This window comes from Mustela lutreola, chromosome 1 (assembly GCF_030435805.1).
Source record: "Mustela lutreola isolate mMusLut2 chromosome 1, mMusLut2.pri, whole genome shotgun sequence".
NCBI classification, from domain to species: Eukaryota; Metazoa; Chordata; class Mammalia; order Carnivora; family Mustelidae; genus Mustela; species Mustela lutreola.
Window position 1 is genome coordinate 259281612 of NC_081290.1, and position 27531 is coordinate 259309142.

The 27531-nt window shown below is 34.4% G+C and overlaps 1 protein-coding gene across 5 annotated transcripts in view; it reads right to left on the reverse strand.

Moving 5' to 3' along the window:
• Nucleotides 1–27531, reverse strand: part of IMMP1L (inner mitochondrial membrane peptidase subunit 1) — a 79819-nt gene that overhangs the window by 16481 nt on the left and 35807 nt on the right. For all 5 annotated transcript variants that reach the window (XM_059138871.1, XM_059138879.1, XM_059138905.1 and 2 more), the window contains 3 exons: nucleotides 10319–10452; nucleotides 8643–8731; nucleotides 4307–4433 (listed from right to left, as the gene is read on the reverse strand). In XM_059138871.1, coding sequence (XP_058994854.1) covers nucleotides 4307–4433; nucleotides 8643–8731; nucleotides 10319–10423 — 321 coding nt within the window. In that variant the 5' untranslated portion in view covers nucleotides 10424–10452. The remainder of the gene's footprint in view (nucleotides 1–4306; nucleotides 4434–8642; nucleotides 8732–10318; nucleotides 10453–27531) is intronic.

Sequence of the window (27531 nt, forward strand, 5' to 3'; positions counted from 1 at the left end):
GGAAAACAAGATATGAATTTGTCTTGCACCCCAAGGTAACAGATATAATAGCAAGAAGTGGTGTAATTCCGATTATATTTAAAAGATAAAGCCACCATGATTTGCTAAAGGACTGGATGCGCAATGCAAGAGAAAAGGAGTCAAGGAGGACTCCAAGTTTTAGAAGCAGAGCAAGCAGAGAAATGGAGCTGCCACTGCTGTGATGGGGATATGTGTGGGACGAGCCAGTTTGGGAAAGATGATTAGCAGTCTGGTTTTGGACATACTAAGTTTAAAGTGCCCATTGTGTACGAAGGTGGAGATAGTAGGCAGACTATTAAGATTTATGATTCTGGTGTTCAGGAATGAGGTTGTAGTCGATATAAATTTGGAAGTTAAGTTAGGTAATACTTAAAACCATGAGACAGGATGAGGCAACCTAATGTGTGAGTGTATATGGACAAGAGATGAAGTTTAAAATATGAACCCCAAGTTACTCCAAAGTTCAGAGGAACCAACAAAGGAATCTCAGAAGAAACAGAAAGACAGGGGAAAAACCCCAGAAAATGTGCTGCTCCCCAAACTAAGTGAAACCAGGTTTTGAGAACAAATATTTCAAATACTAACAACAGGTCAAGTAAAATGAGGCCTGAAGTTGACCACTGGATAGGTAACAGTGGGGACCCCTGACGAACTTTCAATGAAGTGGTGGGGGAACAAAACCTAACAGGAATGAGCTCAAGAAAAAAAATACAAAGTTCAGGCAAAGTGAGTAAACAGATGCAAGTCTTTCCTACAGGAGGATGTGGTGTCAAAGGAGTTTGTTCATCGGTAAATTTTATAGGATATTTGTTTGCTGATAGAACTTACTATATTGCAAACTTACTACACTACAAGATATGCCTAAACATTAGGCATAGGTTACACTACAGATTAAAATCATAGCCCTGGACTATCACACAATGTTACCTTCAGAAAAATTATAAAGTGTTTTTCTTCATCTTCTCAATAACTTTATAACAAAATTTCACTATTACCTGAGCCCTGGCTCTACTTTCCTTAGGCAAATGGAAACTACATTATATAGGTTTTCATACCACACCTTGGTACTGTGCAGGCTATTCAAGATGTTTGAGCTGAATACGTTTCTTTTGAAAGTCACAAATTAAGCTTATATCCTAGTAGCTAATGCTTAGCCCATAAACCCAAGGCAAGAATTACTGGCCTCAATATCATTGAAATGAGTAAAGCCCACAGCAACAGCACCTGATAGGGATTGCTTAGTTTCCAAATGCTTAATGTAAAAAATAAATCATGGTTTGTAAGTATTGCCGCCACATGGACTTTTACAACTCCAGAATGAATAAAATGATTCCACATCACTTAATCAACGATCTGTTTATATTCTTTTTCGCCAACTTAGGAACAATGCTATTTCTTTCATATGCTAAACTCTACATTCTAGGTTCCAAATGATGATTTTGGTGCTTTGCTTTCTGAAGCACCTACTTAGAAAAACATTTTTAGGGGGTGAAGGGGTGGGGGAGGGGACCTGGAATTCAAAACACATTTAACATTCATCATCTTTACCAAGCAGCTCAATCAAGATCTGAATAGTAATGTCTTCATCATAAACAATAATGATTTTTCTAAGATACATCGGTAAGGGAAAGAACCCCTTTCATAAAATACTGCACCAGTGTGCTTCAAAGATAACTGAAAAAGGGAACCCTCTAGAGGAGGAGACCCAGCAAAGGTCTGGATATTTCTTCAGAGTGCTCCAAACTTGGAAGAATTTTTGTTATAAATCACCTTGATTAATGGAACACATTTGCTAAAGTGGTTCTGTAATAACTACACAATTCTTATTGCTCAAAAAACTCAGCCTAGAAAAACTGGTGGAGGCAGGGACTTTCAAAAAATCACTGGCTTCTCTTTACAACCAATACTATCCCTGATCAGAAATATTCCCTTTTTTTTTTAAAGGATAATGAAGACAAAAAATTTTTAGGGAAGCACAATTCGATGAGATGGGAGTATAAATAATAATAATCAGTAGGGGATATTTTGGAGAAGCAGTATTAGCATAGTAAGGAGTACAAATTTTGGATGGAGCCAGGGTATTTATGTCTGAATTCCAACCTTTTTTTCACTGTTTGAAACTGGGCAATCTGTTTAACCTCCCCATTGTCCAGTCTTCTCATCTGGCAAATACTACCACTACCTATGTTATTGGGTCACTGTTGTGATGATTAAAAATAAATTAATCCTTGTGAAGAGTTTCAACAGTATCTGATACAGATGAAGTATATAAGTGTTGACCAAAAGTATTACAATTATGCCTGTCACTTATAAACATGCAAACCAAGGTGAATGGAATATACCTAGAACAATATGGCAGTGTCCTCTAATTTATCCATTCATTGAACATAAAAATTCAAAGAATATCTTCCTTTAATAGAATAGTCAAAAAAATTTACATCTTATAGTCCTCTGATTGTCTTTTCAGATTACTTAGCAAATATCTAATCCCCTGATATTCTTCCTCTAATAACCCTTAAAGAGAAAATAACAATTATGTGGTGCTGAAGTACAGATAGTCGATGCCTTCATTTACATGTTTTGTTGTTCTACCCATTATAAAATTATTTCTGGTCTCAAGTTTATGCTTGTTGCTAAAACAACTTAAAAGTGACTAGAATGTCTCATGAAATGTTAACACTCATATGAAGGTGAAACCATTATGTACAACTCTGACATTTTTAAAGAACAAAGGGATACAATGTCCATGATGAAGGTCATAGAAAAATAGGTTACCTGATACCACACTATCACCTTCAACCTTTTCACCATCAGCTAACAATTACTAATATGTTTAGCACCATGGTAATAAACATTAAAAACATTTGCACTTCTGAACCATAGTCTCTTATGGATGGTACATAAATAACACATTTAGTAATCCATTGATCAAACTTACAAGGCAATCAGAGACTATTATAGTTCAAAATAAATACACAATGATCAAGACAATTTAACCTACTTATCTGCTTAAATTGGGGATAAAAACAGAAGTAAATTTAGTTAATAGATGTAACAGCTGCATCAGTAATTTGAGGGTAACACAGAAAATTGAAAGAAAAGTAAAAAATTAAGTTAAAATTATTAAAGTAAGACCAGTATAGGCTGAGTAAACAAAAGGCCCCCCCCCCCGCCCCCGCTGCCCTAACCTCTGTCACAGCAGCCACGTGATTGGTGAGGAGCTAAAATTATATCTGCTCTTCACTCTTCCTTTCTGCTATTCTTGCTCTCTTTTTCTAACGGGACAGTAAAGTTGACCAGAGCAAGGTATATACAATTTCTATCCTAAAAATTTAAGTAGGATTTAAAAAGACTAAACTGCAGACTTTGATTTTACCAGATTTGCTGCTATAAGTCAGTGGAAAATTTGCTAACCCAGGATCCCAGTTGGCATATAGGGGCATGTCTCTTTTGTCTTTTCCAATCTAAGACAATTGTCTTTCCTTATTTTTCATGACCTTCACATTTTTTAGGAGTTTTAGTCAGTTATATTGCAGAATGACACTTAGGGTTTGTCTGACATTTTCTCATGATTAGACTGAGGTTACACTTACTTTTGCAAAAATATCACAAAAGTGATACGCACCTTTCTTAGTGCTTCACTTCAGGAGCTATATTATGTTGATATGTCTTTTTATTGGTGAACTTAACCTTGATCACTCAATTAAGGTGGTGTCTGACAGTTTCTCCTCTACCAACTACTATTTGTCCCTTTGTAATAAATATCTTGAAAGAGATACCTTGAGACTGTGCAAATAAACGATTTCTCTCAAACTTTCGCCAAAAATTTTGACATCCATTGGTGAATCTTGCCAACAACAATTATTACCGAGATATTTATATTGTATGCTTTTCTTTTTCTTTTTTTTAAAGATTTTATTTATTTATTTGACAGACAGAGATCACAAGTAGGCAGAGAGGCAGGCAAAGAGAGAGAGAGAGAGAGAGAGGAGGAAGCAGGCTCCCTGCTGAGCAGAGAGCCTGATGTGGGGCTCAATCCCTGAGCTGAAGGCAGAGGCTTTCACCCACTGAGCCACCCAGGCGCCCCTATATTGTATGTTTTTAAGAAGGGTTTTAAAAGAAACTAAAATATATAAAATATAATAGCCAAATTGTTCTGGATACAAACATACTTAAATTCTACTGAATGCAGCATTTTAATTTATATTCAAAAAGTGAGTTATTTTCTTTTGTCAGTGTGTTCAGTTAATGTTAATCAATGAATAACAATTAAAATGTTACTTACATAACTATGACTTTTAAAGAAATCTGATGGACTATTGGTGAGGATTTTATCTCCTTCCAAGCCAATTACTCTCTTACAAATGTTTGATTTTGGATCACTTGGGCTTTTTGCAATGACAATGTCACCTCTGAGGGGAAAAAAGTCAAAAGAAAGGTCAATGTTATTTATTAAACATAAATACACGGACAGCACTGCTATAATACTTGTATAACTTAAAGCCAAACCCTTTATCCTCTCACATATTGACCCTCTCATATTACCAGCTTTGAGAAATTTTGTGACTGAGTTTTATGGGTCAAAATCCGCCAAGAGTAGTGGAAAAGCTCTTGAAGATTTTAAAATTTCTAGCAATACCATAACAACCATCTTCTTATACTTTATCCACTATGTGTAACTTCTGTATCCAAATTTTTAAAACCAACAGTATAGAAAAGCAATTCCACGTAAGTACAAACAAATTAACTAAGTAAATTTTACTGTCCAGCCATTAGTACTGATTGCCTCTAGAGCACATAAAAACATAGGGACAGCATAAATATATCCCTAGAGCTCAAAGAATGTATACAGCATACCCAGATAATTTACAGTATAGTTAAAAAACTTATTTTTGAGGAACAATATCAGAAGACACAACCCAATAAAATGCTAAAAGCTGCCCAAATATATACTACAAAAAATAAATTGGTATATCAAATATATAATACCAACAAGGTGGGTATGATTACATGTAGAAGGCACGATTCATGGAAGAAATAAAAATATACATGTATTAGAAGAATAAGAAAGATCTTTAAAAGTATAAATGAAGGAGACAAAATGAAAGAAGGACAAAATAAGACTAAGCACCCCAACCAAACTGAACACAACACTCTTTCTGAAAAAAAATAAGTGAATTCTGTTGACTAACACACGTATTTGAAAGGATTTAATTATCTATATTATGTGTACATAGTTCCATAATAATTTGATGTCACTTATAATAAAAGGTGAATATATCAAAATATCAAAAGCCATAAAAATAAAAGGAAAATAACAGTCAAATCAGAAACCTAATTATCACTACATATAAGTATTAATAAGAATTCTAAGCTTCTTGGTTCTAAACTTTTTGTTTTCATCTAAAAATGAAAATCTGATTAATTACACAAGAATGATTAACTAATAAAGTTTAGTTTGGGAGGTAAAACAATTATCTTAAACAACTAAATCAAAGAGGAATATACAGGGAGGATTTTGATGTAAGGTAAAAACAGACACCATCCATACTCCTAAGAAATTTTACAGTACTAGTATTCACTGGAATGATAATTTCTTGTGGTTAGAGTTGAAACCTATTAAAACACTAAATTCTAGGGCGCCCAGGTGGCTCAGTGGGTTAAAGCCTCTGCCTTTGGCTCAGGTCATGATCCCAGGGTCCTGGGATCCAGCCCTGCATTGGGCTCTCTGCTCAGCGGGGAGCCTGCTTCCCTTCCTCTCTTCCTGCCTGCCTCTCTGCCTACTTGTGATCTCTGTCAAATAAATAAATAAAATCTTTTAAAATTAAAAAATATAATAAATAAAATAAACACTAAATTCTCTATTTGCAGGTAATACAAGGCTGCCCTTTTTTTGAAATGGGATAAACTGGTCTCTTTTCAACCAAATGGAATCATGCCAATGGAACTTTCAGATGAATAAGTCTGCAAAGATCATACTAAACAAAGCTGATTTGGGCTAGCTTTGGGGAAAGAAATGTTTTCTGTGGGTGTTTTATTCAGCTTATATTTTTCAACAAAATAATCAACATGATCCTTAAAACAAATTCTGAACTTACATGGCAACATAAAAACCATAATTTAGTCAAGATGGTTTTCTATTTTTAATTTTTATTCATTTTTTTCAGTGTTCAGAATTCATTGTTTACACACCACACCCAGTGCTCCATGTAATACATGCTCTCCATAATACCCACCACCAAGCTCACCCAAGCTCCACCCCACTCCCTTCTAAAACCCTCAGTTAGGTCCTCAGATTCCACAGTCTCTCATGGTTCTTAATGTTTTAATTATTTAAAAAAAAAATTTGTTTAATGTTAATTTTAACTTTTTTACTTTTAAGTAGGCTCCACACCCAATGTGAGGCTTGAACTCACAACCCTAAGATTAAGAGTCACATGCTCTACTGACTGAGCCAGCCAGGTGCCCTTCAGTTGAGGAGTTTTCATGGAAACCAATATTTATGCAGACTATACTTCTGGTGGTATAACTAGATATATGCATAGAACTTAGATCGAAATAATTATTCCTTGGTTTCTCAACTCCTTCAAATAGGCTTTTAGAAGGAACTTAATAGAACAAAGATTTAAATATTCCTCTCATTTATACTTATAAACCTGCTTATTATCCAACTAAATTGTAAGCTTTTGAAAAGGGTCAATATCTTATTCATCTTAACATTCTCTGTACTGCACATCTTATAAATTAGGTGCTCATTATTTGGTGAAAGAATAAGTAGTAAAAATAGTAATAAGAAACTCTGATTGTTTTAAATATGAGTGTTGTGTGCATTTAACTGAAGAGATCCATGTGCTTTAGGTACCAGTTATGCAGATTTTCATTTTTGCCTAAATGGATGGCTATCCTAGCCTTTTTTAAAAAAATATTTATTTATATTTGACAGAGATCCTAAGTAGGCAGAGAGGCAGGCAGAGAGAGAGGGGGAAGCAGGTTCCCCGCCAAGCAGAGAGCCTGATGCGGGGCTCGATCCCAGGACCCTGGGATCATGACCTGAGCTGAAGGCAGAGGCCTTAACCCACTGAGCCACCCAGGCACCCCTACTCTAGCTTTAGAAATAAGCAGCTAGCTAACAGATCTCTTGCCAAAGGTCAGAGATTCCCCTGAAATCTCAGAGTTCTATGCTACAGACAAAAGAAAAAGAATATTCAGAACAGTAATATTTTTAAAGTTGAACTTACCAACTGACAACCTTGATTGTAAAAGTTATTTGGTATATGTCATATAAATGCAAGATTTTAAGCTGTCCCTCAACCTAAGGGCCCTCTTGACTAAAAAAATATAAAATGAAACCTTTTAAGAATCTTAATTAAGTTACTGAGTGCAGTTACTTATATTACCCATCTGGGTGCAAAGATTATCTATTTAAAAAAAAAAAGATGATATTGAGCTATTCATTCAAAATCTATTTAGCCAACAAGTTCAGCTCCTTGTTAAGAATGCTTAAGGAGTATGAGAGTAAAATCATGTCATTAGCATGGAAAACAGCAGCCTATCTTCATGCTACAGTGATGCTAGGTCTCTAGTTAATCCAAAGACTGTATGAAGTGATTTGGATATAAGTTAAAAAGAAAAGAAAGCTAGAACACATCCTGTTATGTAAGTCTTATTTTATAACCCCGTAACTATCAATTAGGTGTCTTGAAGTTGCTATGAGTAAAATATCTGAAGAATTTTACGTAGGACGATGCTAGACTATACAGCTTGACCAAGAGATAACTTCTATCTACAGAATCAAAAATGCAAAGAACAGTTTACACCATTCTTGATGATTTTTAGGTAATGTGAAACAGATTACAGAAGAGGCAAATAACGAAAGAGGAGTGCTTAAACCTTTTTAAGCCATATGCTAAATACCAACTCTAGTGAGTCAAATTTGAAGTTTATGGAAATTAAAAAGTGGTATTATTTTTTTCAGAATTATGAAAAACTAATGAACCCAAAGTTTTAGGGAATTAGAGAGGTGCCCTTTAAAAAATACATTAAATTACTAATACTTGACATTCGTTCAGAAGGAATAAAACATATGTAAGTAGAATAAAAAGTATCACAGGGACTGGAAACACCATTTAGAATAGGATTTTTAAAAACTTAGTGGCAAACAGTATTTGTCAAGGAGTTTTTCAACTTAAATAATCAGGAGACTGAGATTAGATAAGATTCCTGGGTCCCAGCTATATATGATTCTATCATCTAAGAATAATCATTTTAAATTTTTAAAAAATTTAGAAGCCAATCACTGGTTTGGTATATAATGTTCCTAAGTCCCTAGGTTCTTCACTCAAAATGCTGTAGAGCCACCCACCCCCCACCAAAAGTAAAGTAGGCTTGAATGTACATTATAAAAGGGACTGCTATTCTATTTTAGCCAACAATGACTATGCATGTTTATGGAAACTATTAAAATTTCTTCAACTGAGAGAAAATATGTGAATCAAGATTTTAACTAGCTGGTCATTAATTTGGTTATTTGCGAAAGGGTTTTTACAGATAAGCTACAAAAAAGATATAATGTGTATACATGGTTTCACTATAACTTTAATATATCTATGACAGAAATTTACCTTTGGATACCATAAAAATGTCGACTAAGATTTTCTGCAAAGACAATATCTGAATTTTGAATTGTAGGTTCCATTGATGGTCCAGAACACTGAAAAGAGAGGTAATTTTTTTTATTTGAATTGAAACCCTTTTTCAATGTAACATAAATCAATGAGCAGACTTTTAAGAAAAAAAAAAATCAAACAAATGTTCTTCAAATTTGGAGGTGATTTTTAAGTTTATAAGTTCAACCCTACAGAGTGGCGACCTAATCTGGAAACACAGGCAAATATATTAAAAATAGTTTACCGAGAATACATTACAATACATGAATAAAATATCTATGTTTCCAAATTTTGACTACCCTGTATAATGTAAGCTCCATGAGGTCAGGGACCTTAAAACTCATGTTCCCAGTTACATAACCAATGCCAAAAACAGTGCTTGGCATAAAGCTGATAATAAATATTTGAATAAATAAATGAATGACTTATTTATCTTCTTGCTATTATCAAATACCCACTGCCCATGATGATAATTTACTAAGTAGTATCATATATTCTCAATAAGTTCATGCCTTCAGTTCTCTTCCAACAGAATAACTTATTCATTTAATGGGGCTGCAATTTAGTTTTTCTATTGAAAAATAGTGGCATAATGAGATGCACTTTAAAGACTTCCTATTAGTATGTGTTAAAACAATGATCTTCATATATACCTCAAAACTATAATAAATCATCACTGTTACTTAAAATATCTAAATAGAGCAGTCTCCACTGATTTCACTTGGGCATTGATAAAAAACTTTTTGCTCAAAAATATCTACTAAGGCAGAAATAACAAAGAACACAATGAAAGTTTGTATCTGCTACCTCTGTAGCCCACTAGAAGTACTAATGTAAATTTAAAAAATCAAAGAGGAGACTTTCAGTTAAATATATTTATTTGCATTTCTCCAGCTAAATTTGAGGTTGTGTGACTGTGAATCCTTTAGGGTAAACCTGATAAAACCCAACAAAACCCACTCACTAGACATTCAATTTATTCTTTCACTTACATGACAAAAGATTAGTACAGTCACAGTTGATGGATTTATGATGCAATATTTAGAAAAAGCATTGGTCGGCGGGGGAACAGCCTTAACATTTTAAGGCAGAATAATAATTTTTTTTAATGACAGTTAAACACAACTAGTTAAGAGTAGGGGTTTTGAAAATTGGAAGAATCTGTGTTGAAACTCCGAATCTACTTACTAACTGTGGAACTTGGAGCAAGTTACTTAAGCTTTCTGAGCCTCAGTTTCCTCATATGTATAATAGATTTCTAATAAGTATCTCACAGGGTAGAAAAGATTAAATGAATTAATAAATATAAAACATAAAACATCACTGGAACACAGAAAGTAAAATTCAATAAATGGTAAAAAAACTATTATTATTAGATTATTATTTAATAGGACCCCTGTCAGAATAAAACATAATACAGAACTGCATCTGAAGTAATGGTTCTTAATTTTATACCAGTGCTGATTCCAACATAGTCTCTTATATCCCAAAATTTAGAAAGATTTTATGTTTCAACAGTCACAATTTAGTCATTAAATGACTTCAACTAAAATAAAGGAAAAATACATTTTCCTTAAATTAAAAAAAAGTACATATTTAAAGTTATTATTTTCTTTTATGTAAAAACTTACCATGAGAACACCACCAACGTATTCAAAAGCACAATGAGCTATACAGCCATACTGAATAGTATAGCCAATAAGTCGAAAGGTTTTTCCCAGAACACCACGAAGCATAGTTCTATGCAGACTCTGCCACCACTGGCCTGATGGTAAATTTCAAAAAGTTTCATAATCAATACTATTTAAAACATGAAACAGCTCAACTGTAAAATATTTACAATCACTCAGAATGTAGCAAATGCCTAATGCAGTTTGGTGCAGAAAAGAGCTTATTTTCATTTGTCCTAACAATAGTTTAAATGGCAAATTAAAACCGCTTAATACTTTGATCTACTGAATAGAGATTATATTCAGATAATATGACTGGGTTTACATATAAATTAGATAACTAGTAAACTCTGATTTTATCTGTCTCCTTTCATGCTTTGATTTTTTTTCTTGGTATTAATACAGATACCTAACTCTTTCAAAGTACTAATAATAGTTTTTCATACTGTTGTCTGCTATACTTTATCAGTTCCTGCCATAATATAATACAACATGAAAGAGAAAGCACTAGAATAGGTATATGGAAATTCAAGTAGTAAACTGATACTTTCATTAACTTTCGTGATCTTCAATGACTTACTTAACTTCCCTTGGCCTGGAAATAATATCTTATAGAATGATTCTGAGAATAAAATCCATTAACATGTCAAAGTGCTTTATAAATTACACAGTTACATTCAGTTGTCAGGTATTGATTATTGATACAATAATGAGCACATGAATACTATGAAATAATATAAAGAACTATATAGATTTTTTAAAAAGCTCCATAAATAGTTAATATTATTCATCTAAAATATTCCTACGAATCTGTCCTTTCCTTTCCATTTACCTGTTACAACTGTGTTTCAAGAATTTCTCAACTAATGGCCTAAGGTATAGGCCTAGACTACTATGCACTGTTCTCAGGTTAAATTTACTGAAACAAATCAGTAATAATAACATGTAACATTGCTCAATACTTGCTATATTTCAGGCTTTACAAATTAATCTGTGCAGATTTTATTACCATCCTCATTTTACAGATAAGGAAAAGGAGGCTAAGAATAGTAAACTTATGTACTCAATATCACAAAGTTGGAAAATGATGGAGTCAAGAACTTAATCATAATGTTACACTGACTTCTGTATTAATTACTCTCCTGTTCCCATAACCTCAATGGCTCTCTCCTAGATGAAGTACAGATTACTTAGACCTATTTTGAGGATCCATGACAGATGGCTCCCATCCCATCCTCAGTTTCCAGCCTGATCTTCCCTGATACTCCTACATGATCTGACCAGTCAATAATAATGGTTTGTTCTTCAAGTAAACAAGTGCCAGCGAACACTTATGTCAACACCCATGCCTGGAATATTCTTCATGATATCCATCATCTATCTAATTAGTAACTCTTCTTCAAATGCTCTCAAGAGGCAAGATTTTCTTTCTCTTCTCGGTTCCCATGGGTCTTAATTTTTTTGTTTGTTTGTTTGTTTGTTTTAAATATATGGCATTGAGAGCCATATATTTATGGCTGACCTAGATGAAATACATCAAGGCACTCCTGTACCCTTTTCTGAAGTTGGTCTGCCTGAATTTGGAAGCTGGCTCCACCATTTTAGCTGTATGACCTCCGGGAAGTTATTATGCTTCAGTAAGTTTCAATGTCTTTATCTGTAAAATGGACTTAATACCTATCTGAGTTAGTGAGGATTATATGCAATCAGACATGTAATCTGTGTTGCAGAGTGTTTTGATAAATGCTAGTTGCTGTATTATTCACTTGGCAATCCACATATGCTCTACAGCCTCTTAACATTAGTTGCATTTTCAATTATCTAAGTTTCTTGCTAACTTATCTTCAAATAATAGAATTTTATAGCCTACAGCACAGGACTATATCTTTTATTTGTGTTATATTACTTATTAGTGTTCATTCACCTATTAAGCATTTACACTCTCTCCTCCTCTAACAAGTCTTCCTTGGCACCCTCCCACGAAATGTTACCTATGCTTTGTGTCACTCACCTTCCCTAGGCATACACTGATTAAAATGTTTACCACACTATATTGTTTATATTTTTTCCCTTATTACACTACATTTGTTTATATGTCTGTGGGCAATGACTGTGCTAATCATGTTTGAATCCATTGGGCCTACCAAAGAAGATAGTAAACAGAAGGATTATCTGAGGAAATTAATGAACAAATTTTGAACCCAGTCTCCTATCACCTTCCATATCTTCATTATTATAGAATGGTTATAATATTCAAAATGATGAGAAGACCACTGGAGATTTCAGTTAATGAAGAGACATGTTAATGTCATATTCACTGACAAAAGAAATTCTTAGTAACATCTTAAGAAGTCTTCTCATTAAATCATTCAGGTAATATGGAAAAATAACTTCTCTCATGCAGAGGGAGGAATAAGAAATTTGGTTTATTTACAACTGTTGTACTTTAAAAATTAGTTAACTCTCAGAGCTCAAAAAATAAGAAGTGCCATTTAAAAATAAAAACTTTATAACTGAAACTATTAATTCAAACAGACTCTTAAGAGGAAAAATGAAACAATAATAAATTTTATATAAAGTTAATAAAGTTAATTAGGTTGCCTAAGAACTACTTTGCTCTAACTATAAAATTAGGGAAAAGTGGGATAAGTCCTACAGCTTAGCTCTGAAAATGGGATCCATGATAATAAATCCTAAAAAGTAGTGAGATGGATATTAAATTTCAAAACTAAAATAAAAATGGGCTTACCTGATATTAGAGAGGAGATATATTAAATAAGAGGAAACATATGGCACTTACCAAGAAACTATTGCTAACACTGATGAAGGGTGAAATTAGAAGGTAAATCACTTAGCAACCTATCAAAATTTAAAACATTTGGATTATGCAATAGAATCCACTTGGTTAAAAAACATACTCAAAAATACAAAGATGCCGTAACTATACAGTGGTTCTGAATCACTGAGAAGGCTTGTTATTAACTCCCATTCAGAAGTAACTGGAGCCATAAAGCCTTTTTTTTTTTTTTTTTTAATCATACAGACAATGCCTAACTCTAAATACAATGCTTGTAATGAAATGGTCTCATAAAATAATAAAATTAATAGATGAGAGTAATCAGAAGAAAGAGGTTAACATACACCGCTTACACTGTTTCTTCCCAATAGATATGGGCAACAGGATGGAGTGTGAAGTATCTAAAATTACTTCAGATATTAGTCTCTTAAGGGGGAAAAGAGAGCTATGAAGCTACTTAGAGCGAAATCTGATAGACTCTTTGGCCCTATACTTTAAAAGTGCATTGAGAAGCACTGTTGACAAATACTGAAATTGAGAATAAGAACTCATGAATTTTTTTCTTTTTAAGAGTAATCTCAGAGTGGAAAGTAGCATTCATATAAGACACAAATAAGCCACACATTGCAGGCATGCAGTAGACTTACTAGGAGAAAAGATTAAGACAGAGGTTCTAAACCTCTGGTTTACACAGTTATTTCAAAGGTCCATGAATCGGTATGTGCATACATGTACCGGATCACTTCTGCTGTCCCCTTCAGATTTCTCTCCACCCTTCTCCATACTACTCTCTGCCCTAGGAAAACTGACCTAGATGAAATACATCAAGGCACTCCTGTACCCTTTAACTGGACTCCAGCAAGAAGTTAGAGGAAGGAAGAGTTATGTATTTTCCTGGTTCCTTACCTGTGGACTCTTCCTAGGCTCACCATGTCTTTGGAACAAAGGTAGTCTCCTATGTAGTAATTGCTCTTCCAGGTTCCTATAACCCTTCCTTCCCCTGGTCCCTTCATGCTTAGGAGTGAAAACAGACTTATTGATGCTGGATCCTGTTAACACCAACCCTGGTGATTCTCCAGTATCTTGCACACACCTCTGTAATAGTTTCTGTAAATAAATCTTCCTTAAATTATCCTACTTTGAGTATGTCAACTGTTTCCCATAGGCACCCCGATGATATAATATACCACTTGCTAAAGAAATAATCCATCATGTAGAAGTTTACAATATTTGATATTAATGAAGTAATTCTCATAAATAGGCATTTAAAACACTGCTGATGGTTATGCAAACCAGACAACCCCTAAGAAGAGGAATGTGGCTATTGTAATAACATATATTTTACTCTCTGACCCAACCATCCCCACTTTTAGGAATTATCCAAAAATATACAGCTCCAAGATTCAAATATCATGTGCACAAGATTCCTTATATTAGCATTATCTGAAATAGCAAAATCAGAAGCAAGTCAAATACACATCAATTGAAAACAGGTTAACAAAATTACAGTATATCTACACAGAGGAGCTTTATAAACCCATGGGGGGAAAAAAATCTATGACCTGATATGAAATGATTTCTAGGTAAACTAGCTAAAAAAAAAAAAAAAAATTCAAAAAGTATACATAGTAATTTAACAGTTCTGGAAAAAAGGGAAGAGAATACTTTTTAATTTTTTTTCATAAAGAAAATAACCAGGGGCACCTGGGTAGCTCAGTCAGTTAAGTGTCAGCCTTCTGCTCAGTTCATGATCCCAGGGTCCTGGAACTGAGCCCCGCATCAGGTTCCCTGCTCAGCAGGGAGTCTGCTTTCCCTCATTCCCTCCCACCTCCACTCTCTCTTTTTCCTCTCAAAAAATAAAAATCTTTTAAAAAAGAAACCAGAAAATAATGAAAATGGCTACATTTATAAAAGGAGTAGGTGGGAATAGTGTAAAAGGGATACGGATAAATATACCTCTGTATATAGTTCTGAGTCAAATGCTTTATACAGCCCCCCCCCCCCAAAAAGTAAACAAAGATTTAAAAATGGGAATTTTAAAATTGAAAACAAATAAGAAAAATAAGCCTATCTGTATACTCAAAATGACAACACTACCAAACAGAAGTAATTCAAAAATTTTTGAACACCATATAGAAAGATAGAGTCTAAGGTAAAAAAAAAAATTGCAAATGAAATCTCAAACTTCTCTTAGTAGGTTTATTGTTCTTTTATGTGTATTTCAGATAATACAAATGAGTACGCATTAAACTACTGGAAGCAAGACTCTTAATGTTAGAGAGAAAGAAACTAGAAATACAGAATGCGAGGTTAAGGATGAGTTGGAGGTATCAGAAACAAACTGAGGGTTGCTGGAGGGTGGTCAGGGAGGGACAGTGTGGCTGGGTAATGGACATTGGGGAAGATATGTGCTATGGTGAATGCTGTGAACTGTGTAAGACTGATGATTTACAGACCTGTAGCCCTGAAGCAAATAATACATTTATGTTAATAAAATAAATAAAAGAACTATAGCATGACATTAAAAAAAAGTTACTTAATAAATATATGTGTATGTGTGTGTATGTGTCTGTCTGTCTGCCTATATTAAATCTCATTCTAGCTCTGACCACTGAACAGAAGCAATGACACGGCAGTAGTAATAAGCACACTTAGCACTCAGATTTTTGGGTTCCAAATATCATTCTCCAATAGAAAAAATAGTTTATGGCAGAACAATCTTGTGCCGAAAGCAAGTATGTGCTCTAAGACAAATGCAGACATAGGAACCATTTTAAAAGGTCTCCTACTGGCCAAATGTGGGATTTAAAAAAAATTAATAAAAGTAATAGATAATACATTAGATTTTAAATAAAATCTGAGTACATACTGATTTTTTTAAAAAAATCTATCTGTTGGAGACAGGAAGAATCCTTTATCAAAAAATGCCAGCTAATAAATACAGAGGGAATAATAAAACTACTACCAATGTAGTAACTGATTCAGGCAAGGGTCATTAATAGATGCTAAAAATTACTGTATAAAATGTTGTTGGTAAACAGGATATGTGCAAAGTATTAAAGTAAATAACTTATTATTTAAGCAAAATACCTTTACATCAAGAGATCTGGCAAACATTATCTTAACTAAATGAGCAAATCTAGCTGCATACAAACTGATATGATGTAGCTTCCTGACATGATCCAATGACAAATACATCATCTGTGTATTATTCCTTAAAATGTGTAACCTAAGTCTAATTTTGAATAATGAGACATATCCATTCCATACAGCTCTGTGGTCATTCTACATGACAACTTGAACTCTTAAAAAAATTTAAGTTTAATGAAAGAAAAAAAATAATAAAACTGTGATTTTAATTACAAAAAAAATACAAGGACATGATGATTAAATATAGTATGAAAACCTTAATTGGACCCTGGAATGAAAATTAAAAAGGCAATAGGAAATATTATGTGAATAATGGAAAATTTGAACACGGTTTGCAAATCAAATATGTTGTTCCAACATTAAATTTTTTTAAAGATTCATTTATTTATTTTACAGAGAGAAGGAGCACGAGCTGGAGGGGCAGACAGAGAGGGAGAGAGAATCTCAAGCAGACTTCATGCTGAGTGTGGAGCCTGACATGGGGCTCAATCCCAAAGCCTTGAGATCATGACCTGAGCTGAAACCAAGAGTCACACACTCAACCAACTGCCCTACATAGGCATCCCACAATGTTAAATTTCTTAACAGTATCACGACTGTGCAGGAGAACAATCCTGTTCATAGGAGAGAAATACTGATTTAGAGAAGAATGTCCTGTTTGTAACTTTCTTTCATATAGTTTACTTCTGAGAGAAATGGTAGATGTAGATAGAAGTTTATACACAAACACATGAATGTCTATACAGACATAAACAAATATTCACATACAGATGTATATATACAGAACAACAAGAACAGAAAAAACTAATGTAACAAAATGTTCATTGTAAATCCAGATGGGGTGTAAACAGATATGTATAGTACTATTTTTTTTTTCAATTTTATTATAGAATATAACTTTTCAAAAAGAAGCACTTGCAGGGGATAAAGGTATTCACATAGTCATTCAGTCACTCAATGATTCAACAAATATTTATTGAGCTTTTACTATATGCCAGATACTGCATTCAGGTCTGGAAATGTAATACTGAACATGACACCTATCCTTATAGAGCTTATAGTTTATTGGGACAGATGTCACAAACATACAAGTAAAGAAATAAACACTATAAGTATTATCAAATACTTTCCAAAAGGAAAAATTAGGATAAAGCGATAAAGACTGATGGGTGAGGCATATTTTCTTTAGGATGAATCAAATAAAATTTCTCCAAGGCAATACCATTGAAGTTACGGTCTAAAAAGGCAAGAAAATCACAATTATGGAGGGGATGGGAAGAACCTTATGAGCAGAAGAAACAGCATGCATGTGCTTTAGGAACTAAAAGAAGGGTGGAGCCCTATATGAAGGACATAAAATGAGATTAAAGAGATAGGCAAGATTATTCAAAGTCTTGTAGAATTTTGGATTTTATTCTAAGAGTAATTGGAAACCACTGAAAGATCTTCAGTAAAGAGGAGAATAACATGACTTGATTTTCAATTTAATATCACTCTCCTTGTTATACAGAAAAAGGACTGGAATGGTGCTGAAATAAAAATGCTGGCAGGTCAGTTGGGTTGGACTCACCACAGTGATGGCAGTGGAAATGGAGAGAAATGAATGGATTTGAGAAATTTAGCAGGCAAAATAAACAGCAAGGAAAAGGAAATAATCAGGATGACTCTCAAGTTTCTGAACTGAGTGGGTAAATAAAGGTCTATGCACATGGTTTTGTTCATACCCATATTTGGAACAGAAAACAGCCCAGTTTTGGTCATGTTAAATTTGATATATTCATCATATATTCAAGTAGATGTGTATGAGACTGGAGCTCTGGAGCTCAAAGTGAGTTTTATACATGACAGGTCTTAAAAAAATAATCCCAGGGTGCCTGAGTGGCTCAGTGGGTTAAACCTCTACCTTCGGCTCAGGTCATGATCTCGGGGTCCTGGGATCGAGCCCCGCACTGGGCTCTCTGCTCGGCGGGGAGCCTGCTTCCTCCTCCCTCTCTCTGCCTGCCTCTCTGCCTACTTGTGATCTCTCTGTCAAATAAATAAATAAAATCTTTAAAAAAAAAAATCCCTCTCTCAGTGAGGATTTTATTCTATTGCAAACAAGAGAAAACTAGAGTAACAGTAATTTAAACAAGTAAGATATTTCTTTTCTTTTCTTTTAAAAAGATTTTATTTATTTGACAGAGATCACAAGTGGGCAGAGAGGCAGGCAGAGAAAGACAGAGAGGGAAGCAGACTCCCTGCTGAGCAGAGAGCCAGATGCGGAACTTGATCCCAGGACCCTGAGCCAAAGGCAGCGGCTTAACCCACTGAGCCACCCAGGTGCCCCGGAAGATATTTATTTCCTAACAACATTAGCTGTTACATCCAAGTTATAAGCCGAAAAAAATTATTAAGAGCTTACTTTCTACTAATTTTTTGTTTTTTTATCTAGGAAAAAAACACCTTCATTCCATTTACATCTAACTAGCTAAAACTATGTAATTAAGGGGTGCTAGGAGAGAATATTGTTATTTTCTTTATAAGTGTTATGGCACTATTTTACCCTTAAAAAACATCTGGGTACTACGTAAAAAAAATTAAAACTTTTTAAAAAGTATGAAAGGGAGATGTGGAAAAGGAGACAACATAAACAATCAATTCTTCAGAAAAGTCTGGCTTTTCAGGAAAGCTAAAACGTAGAGCAGGGTTTTTGTCTTCAGCAATATTAACACTTGGGGCCAGACAAGTCTTTGCTGCAGGCAGCTATCTCATATATTGTAGGATTTTAGTAACTGGCCTCTAGGTACCAGCAGTATCCCCTTCCCCAGTTATGACAATCTAAACCATTTCCAGACATTGCCAAATGTTCCCTGGGATGCAAAAACCACTGTCAGTTGAGAACCACTTCAGTGGAATAATAGGAAGAATATGGTACTGAACAGGTTTTTTTAAAACATAGAAACAAAGTGGCACGCTTTGAGAGCCAAAGGTAAGAATCCCACAGGGAGAGAGGCTAATGATGAGGAGCAATCACTGATGAGAGAAGGGAAAGGGATGGGGAAATAGATGACTGAACACTGAAGAATGGAGGCAAGAAGAAGACTTCAACCAGTTTTGACACAGTAGTTTGTACTAGATTACACTTCTTGGTGAAAACAATTACAAAATTTGTATGAAATATACAAAATAGCTATTTAGATGCATTAGGCAGCAATCTAGGCAGAATGTGAGGGGCTAGGATCTATGAAAGTAGGGAAGAACATAAGGTAAGCTCCACATTCACTTGGCCTTTTCTCTGAGAGTACTGGCCAATTCACAGCACAGGAAAATAAGAATTTTAGGAGAAAGTGGCAGTCCCACTTAGCCAAGACAGAGGTTGGAATCTGTGGTTATCAAAGAAGATATCATGTGAGGGTCAAGCTGCAAACAGGAAGGGGCCACAAGTCTGCAGTCAGTCTCTCCATGAGGTACTAGCCAACTCCTAAACTGCCACTGAGCAGTGTATGACTCCCAGAATATCACCAGAAAGCAGTAGATAAAAAGGCTAGAAGCCTAAGCAAAGATGTCAGCAACCACAGAAAATCACACAATGTGAAGGAGATAGGGGCTGGACTTCAAGACCCTCCAAGTTCACCCATCTTTGTTAGGACTTCAGTAAGGTTACCACTGGGAGTAAGGGCAAAACTGAAACAGATCAGCCTAAACAAAAAAATATAACCAGCCCTAGACAGGATTAAAGCAACTCATTCATACACTATCTACGTGCTGGGGAAAAACAAAACAAAATTAAAACCCTTAATTTTCATAGAAAGAACACAACATTATTTAGAACTCCTACAATATTTTTTATAACCTTGGAGTAGAAAGGTCGTCTAAAAAATTGATATAATTCATATACCTTTAAATTCACTCTTTGAAGGTGTGAAATTCAGTAGTTTTAGTATAGGCATGAGGTTTTTTAGTATATCCACTGCCATTGCCTAATTCCAGAACATTTTTATAGTCTCAAAAGAAAAATAAACAAAAAAACCTACATCCATTAGCAGTCACTCTCCATTCCTTCTCCCCTTTGTTTTAGCTCCTGGCAACCACATGTCTATGTATTTGCTCATTCTACACATTTTACACAAATGGAATCATACAATATGTGGATTTTTTTTATTGGCTTCTTCTACTTGGCATGTTTCCAAGGTTCATACTTATAACATGCATCAGCAAGCACAACATTCCTTTTTATGACTGAATAATATCCCAATGCATGGATATATCATTTTTCTGCATCCACTCATCAGTTGATGGACATTTGGGTTGTTTTTAACTTTCGGAAGAACTGCCAAACTGTTTTCCAAAGTGGTTACACCATTTTATATCACTAGCAATGGATAAGGATTCCAATTTCCCCACATTATTAGCAATACCACTTGTTATTGTCCACATTTTGATTAGAGCCATCCTAGTGAGGGTGAAGTGGTATTTCATTGTGGCTTTGACTGGCATTTCCCTAATAACCAATGATGCTGAGCAGCTTTCCCATGTGCTTATTGGTCATTTATATATCTTCTTTGGAGAAGTATCTATTCAATCCCCTGACAGTATTTTTTTTTAAATTGGGTTATCATAATTTTTCATTTAATGCAATAAATGAATATAAGCATGCTATAAAATATGACCAAGTGACTTCTTACAATCAAAGTACATTATAAAACAGAACAAAATGGCTGAAATTCCAACAGAAAAAAACAGGTGATTCAGATAGTTATTTTAATAAATAGACAAAAATAACTATTACTAACATTCCAAAAAAATGGGGGAAAGGCTGATAGAGCTGAGCAGAGAATAAAAGTATTAAAAAATTAAATGAAAATTCTACATAAGATAAAACCATAGACTAAATTAAAATTTAAAATTCATTACATTTATTAGCAGATTGGACTCAGCTTAACAGAAGTAAAATAGAGGGTAGATTGGAAGACAGTAATCAGACCGAAGCACAGAAAGGAAAACTGGTAGACAATATAGGAAACAAGTATAATCACGGATCCAAAGAAAAAGAGAATAGGAAAGAAGCAATATTTTGAAGAAATACTGGTACAGAGCTTTCCAAAACTGATAAAAGACATTAACTTACAAATTCAAGAAACTTAGCAAACCCTAAACAATATAAATCAAAAGAAAGAAACAAAATACATCTAGGCACAGTACAGTAAAACTACTCAAAATTAAGACTGAGAAGGCAAAACTGTGAAGAGAGTAAAAAGACTAATGGTTGCCAGGGATTGGAGAAGGTATGACTAGACAAAGAACAGAGGACTTTTAGGGCTGTGAAAACTTTATGGTACTATAATGATGGATACAAGTCATTATACTTTTGTCCAAAGACAAAGAATATACAACACCAAGAATAAACTGTAATGTAAACTATGACCTTTGAGTGATTATGATGTGTCAATGTAGGTTCATCAATTATAACAAATATACCACTTTGGAGAGGGATATTGATAATGGGCATGGTCATGCATGGGTTCGGAAAGGGAGTAAATGGAAAAACTCTGTAACTTCCCCCTTAATTTTGCTATAAATCTTAAATTGCTCTAAGAAAAAAGACTTAAAAATAAGACAATGAAAAAAGCTTAAAAGTGGTCAGAAATAGAGATAACTTTATTTTCAATATTTTCAAATGACTAATTCTGACTATTCAACAAAATGGCTAAATTTTTATAAGAAAAATGGAAACCAGGAAAAAAAAATACAATATCATCTTTCAAGTGCTGAAAAGTACCCATCTGTCAGTCTATACTTGGGTGAAAAATCTCTTAAAAGCTAAAGTAAAATAAAAAACATTTTCAGAAAACAAGTTTTGAGAAAATTAGTAAAACTAATAAACCATAGCAAGCCTTGATCTGATCAAAGAGAAAACAAAGTGAGTGAGAACCCAAATTATCAGTATAAGGATTAAAAAAGGAGTCAACACTAGAGATCTGACAAACATAAAGATCACAGAAGAATGTTATTAAAAAACCTCAGCTTAGGGGCGCCTGGGTGGCTCAGTGGGTTAAAGCCTCTGCCTTTGGCTCAGGTCATGATCCCAAGGTCCTGGGATGGAGCCCCGCATCAGGCTCTCTGCTCAGTGGGGAGCCTGCTTCCCTTCCTCTCTCTCTGCCTGCCTCTCTGTCTACTTGTGATCTCTGTCTGTCAAATAAATAAATAAAATATTTTTAAAAAATATTTAAAAAAACTTTAGCTTAATAATTCTAACATTTTTATAAACCTTCCCAAGACTGAAAGAAGAAATTAAAAATCTGGATAGTCCTATGAGCCATACAAGAAATTTAATTTGTGATTAAAAATATTCCCACAAAGAAAAATTCAGGCCCAGATGGCCTCACTGATAAATTCCTCCAAACATTTAAGGAAGAAATAACATCCAGCATAAACTCTGTAAACGGACAAATAATGAAGGAATACTTCCCATCTGGTTTTATGCAGTCAGTATAACCTTGATACCAAAACTTGACAAGGGCATAACAGGAAAGCAAAATTACAAAACAAATTCTCTCACTGACGTAAATACAAAAAATCCTAAACAAAAATCAGCAAACTGAATATAATGGTATATTAAAAAAGAACATGAGCAAATGGAGTTTATTCCAAGAATAAAAAGTTGGCATAACATTTTTTTAAGGGGGAAAGGTGACTGAGAGAGGGAGAGAGAGAATCCCAAGCAGGCTCTGTGCCTAGTGCGAAGCCCAACACTTAACTGACTGAGCCACCCACGTACCCCAGCATAACATTTTAAAATCAATTATTTATTCATAGAGTAAAAAGAAAAAAAGAAAAAATCATGTGGCCATCATGCTCATTCAGTAAAGGCTTCTGATAACATTCAACACTTCTTTTGATAAACCTAGGAATAGAAGGGAACCTCTTTTAAACTGTAAGGATTATTGGGGCACGGGTGGCTCAGTGGGTTGAGCCTCTGCCTTCTTCGGCTCCGGTCATGATCTCGCGGTCCTGAGATCGGGCCCCGTGTTGCACTCTCTGCCCGGCGGGGATCCTACTTCCCCCTCTCTCTCTGCGTGCCTCTCTGCCTGCTTGTGATCTCTCTCGCTGTCAAATAAATGAATAAAATCTTTGAAAAAAAATTTTTTTTAATTAAAAACAAAAACTATAAGACTTATCTACAATAACAAATAAAGAACAATAACCAAGTCTTACAGCCCCCATCATATTAATGGTGAACTAATGACATGACAATTCACTGAAAAAGACATAAAACCTGGAAAGGAAGAAGTTAAAAGATCATCACTAACAAATAGGATTTCTCTACATAGAAAAAGAATAAACATATGCATTAGCAGGGTCTCTTGATATAAAATCAGTATGCAAAAAATCACCGAATTTCTACATACTAGCAAAAACCAACTAGAAAACAAAATTTTAAAATACCATAAGCTCCAAATACTTTAGGCAAAGTCAAAGGAAACATGTAAGACCTTTAAAATGCTGAGAGAAAATGAAGAAGACCTAAACAATAGGAAGATACACTATAGGGATTTGAAGCATTTCCAGCGTTATCAATTCTCCTTCAAATTGGTCTATATATTTAATATAATTCCAGTGGAGTACTTTTTTTCCAGTAGAAAATGGCATACTCATTTTAGGATACATACAGAGAAAAGCAAAAGACCTAGATTGGCCAAGGCAAACATTAAAAAGAATGAAACTGGAGAAGCTTATTTCAAATATCAAGATTCATAATAAGTTTACAGTAAGAGAATATTATATGTGGTAAATCTAGACAAACGGATGAATGGAATTAAGAAACAGAGCTACACTTACATGATTTCCTGATTTATAACAAAGGTTACAGTGGGAAAAGGACAGTCTTTTTAATAATTGGTGCTAGGTCAATGATACACATATTGGAGGAAAAAACAAAACTTGATCCTTAATCTCATCAAGTACAAAAATTAATTTGAGAGAGATTAGACAAACTTATGAATGGTAAAGTAATAATACTTTTAGCAGAAAATGGAGATTACCTTCAATACTTTTTGGGTAAGGCTAAAACACTAACCCTAAAAGACTAGGGATCAATCTGATTTTGCTAAAGTTAAAAACTTCTATACATAAAAAACCCCATTTTTAAAAAGGCAAAAAAAAACCCCAAACCAGGGAGCAAATATTTCTATCTGTATAGAAAGATATAGTGATCTCTAGATATATGTCTGGAAAAGGAATATCCAGAGTACACAGAAAATTCCAACAAATCATTTTTAAAAAGACAAAACAACCTAACAAAACTTAAGCAACAAACACAAAGATTTCATAGAAGAGGCTATCCAGTTGGCTGATAAAAAATGGAACTGCAGATTACAAGAGATGTTATCATAAAACCATCATAGTGGATAAAATTGCAAAGATAATATGAAAAGCTGAAAAAGATATGGGGCACTTAGAACCATCATTGCTAGTGAAAGAATATATTTATACAACTAATTTGGAAAACTGTTTGGCAGCCCTAACATATACCCACAGAAGGAGACATTTAGAATCACTAAATGTCACATATAAGAATTTTCATAGTAGCTTTATTCATAATATCCTGAAACTATAAACAACCCAAATACTTACCATTAGGACAATGAGTAAATTTTGGTATATTCCTACAACGGGACACTACATAGCAATGAAAAGGAATAAAATACTCTTACATGCAACAACATGAATAAATTTCACAGATACAATGTTAGTGAAAAAGACAAACACAAAAGATGTATGACTCCATACATGTTATATGATTCCATTTATATTACTCACTTCTATGAAGGTCAAATATAAACAAAACTAATCAGTGAGGAGAGGTCAGAAAAGTCATTAAATTTGTAGGGCAGACATTTGAGTCCGAGTAGTGGTTACACAGATGTCTGTGTGTGTGTGTGTGTGTGTGTGTGTGTAGAAACATGTCACATGGTAGGCCCACATGCACTTATGGGCATGTATATGTATCAATCAATCAATCAAGGCCAGAGAGAGTGGTATCAAACAAAAATAGATAGGCTTTTTACAGAAGTTGGAACAGTTTTTCCAACATGATAAGGAAAAAAGATGGGTTCAGAAACTGGTAGTTTTGTCAGTTTGATGGTAGAAAGATGCGGGAGCTATTGCTCCAGGTTTTTATTTTCTCAGTCTCATGAGTTGAGGTCATGTAGGCCAGAAATTGGGAACTATCAGAATAAAGCAAGCTGATACACTGAAAATTGGTTACAGATGTTATTAGTAATCTGTTGCTGCTGGATATACTACAAAGCTGCAGTAATCAAAACTGTATTGTACTGGCATAAAAACAGACACACACATCAATGGAACAGAACAGAGAGGCCAGAAATAAATTGACAATTACATGGTCAATTAATTTATGACAAAGAAGGAAAGAATATACAATGGGGGAAAGACATTCTCTTCATTAAGCGTCGGGAAAACTGGATAGCTACATGCAAGAGAACAAAACTGGGCCACTTTCTTACACCATACACAAAAATAGACTCAAATGGATTAAAGGCCTAAATTTAGAACCAAAACCCAAAACTCCTAAAAGAAAATATAGGCAGCAATCCCCTCGATATCAGTCTTAACAATATTTTCTGCATCTGTCTCCTCAGGCAAGGGAAACAGTTAAAGGAAAACCATCGACAAAATGAAAAGGCAATATGCTAAATGGGAGAAGATAATTTGCAAATGATATATCTGAAAAAGGATTAATATCCAAAATATATAGATAATTCATATAGCTCAATACCAAAAACAAATTTTTAAATCCCATAAATAATCCAATTACAAAATGGGCAGAGGACCTGAGTAGACATTTTTCCAAAGAAGACATACACATGGCCAACAGACATATGACAAGAAGCTCAACACTACTAATCATCACGGAAATGCAAATCAAAACCTTCGGCTCAGGTCGTGATCTCAGAGTCCCGGGATAGAGCCCCACATCAGGCTCTCTGCTCAGCAGGGAGCCTGCTTCCCCCTCTCTCTGCCTACTTGTGATCTCTCTCTTTCTGTCAAATAAATAAATAAAATCTTTAAATAAATAAATAAAATAAAGTATTCACTGCTTTAACTATGATCTGAGAACCTAATTCAAAATGCAAATTCACAGGCTCCCATTCTGACACCAGTCAGAATGGCTGTATCAAAAAGGTAAGAAAGAACAAATGTTCACCAGGATATGGAGAAAAGAAAGCCCTTATGCACTGTTGGTGGGAATGTAAACTGGTACAGCAACTATGGAAAACAGTATGGAGGGTCCTCAAAAAATTAAAAATAGAAATACCATGTAACCCAGTAATTCTACTTCTGGATATTCATGCAAAGGAAACAAAAACAATTAATTCAAAAAGATATGCATCTTTTCAGGGGGAAAAGCAAAGTATCAATGTTAATTGGGATGACCAATTTATAGAAATTCATTCATTTTAAAGTATAAGCAGCCAAAGAAGTAATTAAAATCATAACCTTTTTTGTTTTAAGAACAGTTAGTGAACATATTAGCATTTAAAGAAATGTTCAAATTAATGAAAAGGGAAAAGAGAGAAGTACATGTGAAGAAGAAAACTCCTGACATTAGTTTTACTCCATTTACCGTCATTTGGACAAAAATGACATTCCTGAGACTTCCTGTGATTTCTCAAATTCAAGAATATCTACACAAGATACTTTTTCCCCCAAATAATGATTTTACATAAAATAACCAAAAGATATACATCCATTTCAGAACCTGCATGGAAGTTATTTTGACAAGAAAAGAACAGGCTCATCAAGACAGGGATGGGGAGTGGCATACTCTGCTCAAGAGCTAAATAATTCACTCTCACATAGCAGCCTCTTCGTCAAAGTAATTCAAATTCTTGCCATTTCAAAATCACCTTCAGGGCTGCTCATGAATTGTTCAAATCTATAATGTTAAATCTACTGTATCTACTGTAAGACTTGTACAGAGGGTACTTTTCCTAGAACTAGAAATTAAAAAGTTCTGATCCCCATAATCTATGATGATTTTATTTAATTTTTTTTTTTTTAATGCACTTCCAGAGGAAATAACTGCCCTCACTTTAAGGTTTAAAGTATTCACTGCTTTGGGGCACCTGGGTGGCTGAGTGGGGTAAGGCTCTGCCTTTGGCTCAGGTTGTGATCTCAGAGTCCCGGGATAGAGCCCCACATCAGGCTCTCTGCTCAGCAGGGA